This window comes from Cicer arietinum, chromosome 3 (assembly GCF_000331145.2).
Source record: "Cicer arietinum cultivar CDC Frontier isolate Library 1 chromosome 3, Cicar.CDCFrontier_v2.0, whole genome shotgun sequence".
Lineage (NCBI taxonomy): Eukaryota > Viridiplantae > Streptophyta > Magnoliopsida > Fabales > Fabaceae > Cicer > Cicer arietinum.
Window position 1 is genome coordinate 50,377,559 of NC_021162.2, and position 9,794 is coordinate 50,387,352.

Consider the following 9,794-nt stretch of genomic DNA (forward strand, 5'->3'; position numbering starts at 1 on the left):
TTTTATTTTATAGGAACTAAAATTGAATGTTTGGAAATTTATAGATATTAAAAACATATTTATCTCTAAAATTAATAATAACAATAATGATATGAAAAATATTTTATTCAACTCAGACATGTCATCTAAGTGCAACACTATTAATAAAAGTATCACATCATATAAAATAGTGGAAATTAAAATATCCTCATAATTAATTAATAGAATGACAAAAAAACCGATTCTAAAAATGAAGAGACTAAAAATTTATTTTGAGATAAAAATGCATTTAAACTTTTTTTGTTTTAGAATGAAAAATAAATAAAATTAATTTGATATACATTGTGTTTTTAACATTAATAGCTGTTTCAATCATTTGGTAAACAAAAAATTTACTAACCAAGCCTATTTGAATGTGATGATTTGAGTGTCTTTTAGCTTTACAAAAAAATACAAAGTTCAAAATTAATCTTAAAAATGCCATAGGATTAAAAATTTAAACTCTTGTGAGAGCGTTTCGAGTCTATTGTGATAATATCCGGTTTAAGATGAATTTATACACTTTTGCATGTGCGATAATGATTGTAAAGAAAAATATTTCATTTAAGATGAATTTATACACTTTTGCATGTGCGATAATGACTGTAAAAAAAAATATTCCATTTAAGATGAATTTATACACTTTTGCATGTGCCATAATGATTGTAAAGAAAAAACATTGATGCATTTATGAGAATGCCTTATATAGAATAAGTTTAAATATATTTTTTGTCTTTTATTTTTTATTTAATATTTATTTTGATATTTCACCATAATTCTTACAAATATTTGCATGATTAATTTTGGATCAATTGTAAAAAAAGTGTGCAACATTAATAAGGAGCATATGAAGATACAAATGACTCTAATAAATATCCTAAATTTCAAAGAGTTTACACATAGTTCATAACATGCATGTATACTATTTTTAAGGGCACACATGTTAGTTGGTTGAATGAATACTTTTTTAAAAGATATTAATTATAATGGACAAATATTGACAATTGTCGGACAATATTGCAATGGCAAAATATTGTTATAGTTTTTGTTGTTGTTAAGGATTATTTTGAAAATGACCAAAGTTCATCACTTATAAAAGATAAAGGTATTGTGTAGTTAGTTCGGTTGGTGAGCTAAGGAGGAGTTTTAAGTAGGAAGACTCGAGTTCAACCTCGAAAAACTAACATAACAACTAATTTACTAACACTTGCTTATTAAAAAAACTTATAAAAGATAAATGAATAAAAAAAATTAAAAAATAAAATTAATATTATATAAAAGATAAATGATAAAAGATATATTTAAATCTATTATTTATCTTATATTTCAAGTGAATATTTGATTTCATTTTTGGAAGAGTCAAAAAGTAATTATCAAGACTTCACCTCGATTTTAGTATCTTTTGAAGTTTTAAATTAGAATTCACTTTGCTTAATTTTTTTGGATAAATGTCCCGTGAACTTGTAAGATTGAGGCATAATATAATGATTCAGAGACTTTAAAATCTCTTAAAGCAAATACAATATCATACAAAATTTGAAATAGTGATTTATGTCCAATAAGTGATGTAGTGTTTCTGTTTATAGTAAAGGTAGCATGTTATAAGGCATATAACCAGAAGATTTTGGGAAGCTCAGATTTTAAAAGAAGAACCCTTCCAACATTTCAAGATATGTTCATGTTTTCTTTCTACATGCTCATTTTGTTAGGAAGACTCTACACAAATTGGTGAATTATTCCTTTAGAAGCATAAAAGGAAGGAAGTAAAAATTCAGGGCCATTATTTGTTCTAATATACTTTGGTGTAATATGATATTGAGTTACAATCATTGTCATAAAATTTTAGACATGCAATGAGACATCAACCTTAAATTTCAAAAGAATAATTCACATAAACCTTCATAAAAATATTATAAAAATATTGGATGAGCAATTGTTCTTGAATCTCTCTCAATACTCATGCAAGAATTCTCTGTCAATATACCTAATTTCACATATTTCTTTTCTGATTGAAGCAGCTCTAGAGATAGGGAATACTTTTTCTACAAAATCAAATCATTCCAACTTGTAACAGAACCTGGCTGAAGGTAGTACAACCAGTATTTGGCAGCATCTTGAAGTGAGAATGAGAAGGCTCTTAACTTGATATGGTCTTATGTGACTCCTTGAGGCTTCATGGTAGAACACACAACATGGAACTCATTCAGGTGTTTGTGAGGATCCTCACTTGCAATACCATTAAACATGTATTAAACCATATTTAAGTTCAAATGGTACAGTAACTTCAGGATATTCGATACAAAACGCATTATAAGTGGCATAAGGTGCAACAAATTGTCTTAAGGTTATATTATCCATATTTTGATTGGTGAACTCACACTCATAATCAGATTCAAATAAGGTATGATTAAACACAAAATCACTTTCACCACTTAATTCATTAGCACTAATTGCTCTTTTAATTCTACGATGTAAATAAAAAGTCATATCTATTTCGGGATCAAGGAAATGCAGATTCACAGAACTGGCCCTAGTCATGAATCATGAGAATTTAACAATGCAATTCAATAACACAATTATGAAAATTCCATTAATGTTACTATTTCTAAAATTGAAGTAGAAAATGAAAAACCCTATCAAATAAAATCCAAAAAACATAAAAATACCACCCAAAAAATTCTAAAAATCCAATAAAGATAGCGCAAATTTTTTTGGATTTTTTTTTTTGAGAATATGAAAAATTAAAAATTGGTTTAAACAAAAGAGTCATGTTCCTTAATTTTTTTTGTGATTTTCTGGAAAAATTTCGAGGCAATCCGAGATAGTTGCCTAAAAATTGATTTTCTTTTACTTGAAAAGTGCCTACACGAGCTAGCAACAAGCTCACATGACCTATAAAGCAACAAAACACAAAAATAATTGTTAGGATGATTAGTAGTACTCTAAAATTGGCTAATATTGTTATCAGAAAGTCCCCAAAAACGACGTCAATTTGATCTGTTGTCGCACACGGGTCAAATACGAGTAAAAAAAACGTAGCATAGGACAACAACTCGAGTTATATCGCAAAGACTTCAGACAATGCTAACCGAATTTAGAGTAAAAAATAAATAAATAAATAGGGGGTTCTAAATTCAAATTCAAACACATTTAGAAACGAATTACAATCACATATTAGAATGACTAATCCACTAGTTCGGAAATCTCAGACTTATCACAGATTCAATCAACTTCTAAATTGTGATTCTGTTCCTGTTTGACAATATAATTGATCAAGCAAGTATAAATCAAACCTACATGAATTTTATTTCTTTAACTAGATTAAGTATCGCAATAATTGATAGATTATAGTTAACAATCAAACATCGGAAAATTACAATTTAGAAATCAAATTATATCAAACTAAAATTTTCAATCCAATTGAGATTCGAATTAAGCAATCAGAATGACAATATAATCGAATAAAAAGAAATAAAATCATCAATGTGAAATTAACATTATAAAATAAACCTCAATATTTTGATGAAATTCTAAAACAATTGATTAATATGAGAAAATAGTCTTCCATCGAAAATGTTCTATTTATCCAAAAATAAGATAACTATGAGTATATGTATTGCTTTCTAAAAGCAGAACTAGACCTTTACTAAAAAACTGAAATATATAGTACTCGAATTTGGGCTCTAAAAGCCTCAGGACGAAAAACAAGTAGCCCGATACTAAATATTACTACAAAAAAAACACTAGTCATGTAATCAGCAGTTTAGACCTAGTAAAGTTCCGAATTGGATGCGTCAATATTAAAAAGTTGTAACTCTGTTTTTTATCTTTCCAATGCCTACTCACATGCGTCAATTTGATATCCATAGCTCAAGTTATGGTATGCAGAACGAGCAAGGGTCAATATGCAAATAATAACATTAAAAATCAATCACGACCCAAAGTTTAAAAACATGCTAAAAAAACTAATCTAAGCTATAAAGAGTTTCAAAATGTCATAGTACAAATCTAGAAACATGTGGCCAAAAACATTGATCAATCAAGATAAATTGAAGGATACCAATCATGCATGTGAGCTAACCTATTATTGGATAAATGTCCTAATTTAAAATGTCGAATAACAACATTAGAAATAATAGTGCTAGAGTTTACCTGAAATTGAAGTTGGTTTAGAGTGAATAGTAGCATTAAGAATCTTGGAATCAGCCGACTGTTGGAACCAAGTTAATTTGAAGAAATAAGCATCTCACTTGTTTTGATAATAAAAAAATCGTTTGTGAAAATAATTTGATGCTCTAATGTTGGATTTAAGTGTGCAGGTTCAAACTCATATGCTCGATCAATGGACTCTCAATGTATCCTCTAATAAATAGATGGAGACAAAGATACAACATGTATTTCCCTCTTTTCGCTAAGTCTGATAAGCGAATCAACATTGTGTTGCAGTGCATTTGATAGTGCAAAGCATTATCACAGTTCTTTTGCCTCTAATGAACTCAAACGTTAATTATGTTGGTCTGACTCTGCCTCTAATAAGCATGACAAAATTCTTCTGCCTCTAACAATCACATCAAGCGTTTGATCGTGTGACTCTAAAAAAGTAAATGCTTTGAAGACAACGCAAATTGCGCATCCTCTAATACACATCCTAAATCGGCTACTTGTCAAAAGATATGAAGAAACTCTATGATCATCGTTCCCTCTGGTTTCCAATAGTTTCAAACTGTTTCGAACAAACACGCCAAATCAGTACAAGATCAGTCTTTTCTGGAAAGTCTATTTGTCAAATCACTCTACAAAGATACAATGTGAAACTTCATAGATTATCTTGAATTTTTGCAATCAGTACAACAACCAGAAACACGCGATAACCACATAGATAGAAATAACAACAAACAAATACACTGCAAAAGACATCTCTCCCTCAACAAAGATAGGGATAACAACAAACAATCTATAAAGGACGTGCCTCCCTCAACAAAGATAGAGATAACAACGAACAAATAACTGCATACAAGCAACATGCGATAATCACATATGTACAATTGTTATCATCCTGTTAGTGCCAAGAGAATTTTTATAAAGCAAAAATTGTAAACACTTTATGCAAGAGCTTATTCCACAACAACTTGATTGTACTGAGATAGAAGGTTGAGAAGATTGAATATAGTTAGTGTAACTAGTAGGTGTTTAAGTGTAAGTCTAATCCAGTGATAATTTAGTGGATTTAATATTTCAAGTTGAATGGACTAGACGTAGCTACCATGTTGGTGGTGAACTAAGATAAATTGATGTGTCTCTCTGCTCTCTTTTCACACTCGTTCATTATCTTCTTTACTTTGAGTATAGCCGCACAATTTTTATTAAAAAAATCCACACAATTCAAACCTTTCTTTGTTGTGTTGTTTTTGTTCTACACTAGCAACCTATACAGTCCCTCAACCTGACCACTAGAACCAATCATTATTTTGGACGTCAAATCTTGGAAGAAAAAAGAACACTTAGAATGAGAAGAAAAAAAAATATTTGGCAATTAAAGGAGGAACAAGTTTTTGAAACGTATAGCAAATTAAGGGAAATCAGGTGAATATAAGACACTCGTAAGGTAGGTGAAAATTTAACGATTCATGCATATTTGGTTACCACAAATGCACCATTGGGAAGACATACACAAACAGGTTTAATTTTATGATAACAACTAAAATGTTGTAAAGAAGGTTTGATTTAGTATGGAAGGTACTGAAGTGGAATCATTGGCACTTGATTCAATGATCCAATGGTTTGATTTAGTATTGAAGGTACTGAAATGGAATTAATAATCACAAGAAAAGAAGTTTGAATTATGATCCTTTTAAAATTTAGTTCATACACTTTAATTAATATTTTGATCAAGATTAAACTTGATAATCAAAAGTTGATTAGTAAGCTTTTAACTGACAAAAATGTTATGGATAGTTTATATAAAATTAAGAGGTTGTAAATAAAAGCAATGATAGTGAAGTGTGATTTGTGTGTGCAAATAATTAAAGATAGAAAATAGAAAGATCACACACAAAAAGTATATTGATTCACCCAACTCGAACTATTCAAGTTCACACAACCGTGAGATTTTTACTAAGTGCTTCAAAACCATAACATTCTCCTTTGCATTTTTTCTCTTGATCAATTACAATTTCTACCTTTTAGCCTAGAAATGCTTTTAACAGTCACTATTCAACTTTGAAAGGATTTTACAGCCACCTTTCAACCCATAAATGATTTTTACAATCATTTTTCAATCTAGAAAGGATTTTTATAAACACACTCTAATATAAAAGATAGAATCGAAACAATTAAAATGTGTATGTTAAAAGTATTTGGGATATAATGATTCTCAATTTTTTGTTTGAGATTAATTGAAAGCAAAACTCAATAAGGATGATACAAGTATATAATGAACATAGTTGGAGTTTGCTTGAAGGGTTTTTGACTTGAACAAATGAATATTTATTGTATGTCAAACTCTTGTCTTCCTCTTTCAAACGTTCTTTTGTTTATAGATGATGAGAAACTTGAATATTAAGTTTAAACTGAGAAGAGTCGCATGACACACTTCTCAAGGTGCCAACAATTGTTTGAATCAACCATTGATCTTGATGTTGCTTTTGCTTCTTTGGGACTTTATCTAAACTGTTGAGCTGGATTATTGTTTTGAGTAGTCTTGATAATTGTTTATCTTAAGATCTAGACTTTGGGGAATTATTCATTTTACTTTTGTCCTTAAAATAAACTAATCAAAATGATTTGGATATACTAGAAGATCTTGTAATTAATTTCCAGTTCAGTTAATGCATGATGTTTCTTTTATTAATATCATGATGTGATTGTTGATTGTTGTATGAATGTATTTGATCGTCTATCTTTGAATAAAACACTCAAACACACAAGTTAAACATCAACACAGTCATAATGATGCTGACAAATTAATTAACTTGTGTATTTATCTTCAAAACACTTGATTTACGATATTGCATCAACACGTTCTTGATCAAATTAGAACATTATTGCCTTGAAACTAAAGGTAAACTGAACAAGTGTGAGTATGACCTGTCAAATGTTAGTTGGTATTGTGTTTGATAAGCGACATCCATAACCTTCTATAGTAATAGTGCTAGTACAATGTACTATTGTCCTTTTGTCATTGTCTACCATTCATCAATTTGGACGTCGTTTTAACCAATTGGACATTCAATTTGAATCATTTAAGTGCTCATTATATCTTAACAACCCTTTCTGCAAATTTGACATTTTCATCTTACAGTTGAACTTCCCAAACTGATTTGGTTTGATTGTGTCTTTAATAAAGGACAACCAGAACTTTCTTTTGAACATTCTCCAATCATTTTGACATTCATTTCGAAGATTCTTCCAAAACTTTTAAACTTTTAACTGCTCATTAAGTATTGGGAAACCCATGTCGAAATGACAACTGAGTTACTGCATATTGTTCTTCCAAAAAGATTACTTTTGATATTTGCTCTTTAATAGAATAACTGAGTTACTGCATATTGTTCTTCTAAAAAGATTATTTTTTTTAACCTTAAATTAAAAAAAAAAAAAAGAAGTTATAGTTTAATTATATTTAAATTTTTTTGTTAAAAAATTATTATATTTTAACTATGTTACAATTTTTGTAAAGAAAATTGGATGGAAGGAACATTTTAAATTGAAACTATATTTATAAGAATATTAACCAAACAAAAAAAAAATCGTACCAAAATCAAAAAATATTATAATTATAAAGATCAAATACATATTTAAACATATATTAAAAATATAAATTTAATTCTATAAAAAATTTCTTTCAAAATCTAACTAAAAAAAAAACCGTTAAAAATAGAATGATAAAAGATCATAAAAGCAATCTTCATCTTTAGCATAATACTCATGATCAACAATACTAACATGAATAAATTGACTATTTAAAAATAAAATAAAATGGCAACACATCATTAAATACGTGTGTTAAATTTTTTTTCTTCTAATAAAGTTACTTTTTTTTAATAAAATAGCATGCATTAATTAATTTCCTCAAACAAGACTAGTTTTAATTAATTTTTATCAATCTACCTAAAATCATTAAAATAAATATAAGTTACCTAAAACGTGCATAGCTACTAAGTTTAAGTAAGAATCTCACTTTGAACACAACTTTAATATTGCAACTAACCAACGTCTTGGACTAATTTGTGCCCACATGGTCGATAAATATATTTCCATAAACAGCTAGGTATGCGCATCGGGATGATGATAAACTAGTCCGTCTGACACTATATCGTGAATATAAAATTATTCATCATTTTTATTATAACTTAAAATTCAAATATATTTATGATTTTTTTTAATTATATAATAAAATATTCTTCTACCAAAACAAAAATAAAAATAATATATCATTAACATTAAAAACTAGGTAGTTATTCGATCATAGAAATTTGTGTAAATACTTAATAGTTAAAATAATGTGTGTATAAATTGATTTTTGTGCATGTACTATGAAATATATCAATTGTAGGTATTATTTTTTATTTTTCATATATATATATATATATAATCAAAAATAGTTATATTTGAGATACTGCTGTTCATTAAACATAGACATATTTTTTACTTATATCTATTATATGAAATTTTATATGCGTAGTTTTATGTATAGTCTATATATAAACATATTAATATGGGAAGACATGATTTCAATTTTGGAAATCGATCTTTTCATATTTGTTGAGTTTATTGTTACAATTTGTAATTGATTTATTTAATTGTGTACTGATTTTTTGGAACAAATTTCATCATTACTAACATATATTGTTTTGTTTTTTGAAAGGCCACTGATTTTCAAAATCAGAAACAGCTGTCAGTAATTCTTAAATCAATTAAATGCCTATTTTAATTTTTAGTAACCGATTAAGAATTAATTAAGGTGTATATGACATGCCTTAAAATAATGTTATTGCAATTAAAATAGAAATGGACATACCGTTTCCAAAGAAAATGTCAATATAAATGGAAACGTTTCAGAATTCCTATCACGGTTATACTATAAAATTAATGTGATTTTTCAACCTCAAATGATTATCAATTAGAATTAGTTCAAAAAAAAAAAAAATCAGTATTAGTAGTAATTTTATTGTTTATTACAATTTGTTGAGACATACAATTATTTAGTTTGTTATTATTATTTTTATTAAGTTTGATATAGATTGAATTTGGGGTTTATATATATATATATATATATATATATATATATCCCTTTTTTGAAAGTTATATACCAACCCTACTTCCAAAGCAAAATATTAGATTGTCCTACTTTTTAGCCCCAGCAGGTCGCAACCTGGGGATGCGACTTCCTGATGCCAGATTTTTTCTACTTCACTAGATGGTCGCATCTTGGGGATGCGACCTCCTACTTAGTTAATTTTTTTTTTTCTTTGAATTTTGTTATTATTGGGTATATTATATTTATTATTATTAAATATTTTAAAAATAATTATAACATTAAAAAATATAAAATATTATTATAAATAATAAAAGTAATTAAGTTAATAATATTATATAACTTTTAATAATTATTATAATAATAAAAATAATAATAATAATAATTTTAATAATAATAATAAAAAGAAAATTTTATTAATATTGAATGTATTTTAATATTATATATTCTTTGGTTGTTGAATTTTGTTATTTATTATTGGGTATATTATATTTATTATTATTAAATATTTTAAAAATAA

At 27.2% G+C, this 9,794-nt stretch overlaps 1 protein-coding gene across 1 annotated transcript in view; it reads right to left on the bottom strand.

Annotated features, from left to right (window-relative positions):
- Positions 1 to 2,256: 2,256 nt before the first annotated feature.
- Positions 2,257 to 9,794, bottom strand: part of LOC101498348 (uncharacterized) — a 10,824-nt gene continuing 3,286 nt past the window's right edge. The window contains exon 7 of the mRNA XM_012713296.1: positions 2,257 to 2,548. Coding sequence (XP_012568750.1) covers positions 2,257 to 2,548 — 292 coding nt within the window. The remainder of the gene's footprint in view (positions 2,549 to 9,794) is intronic.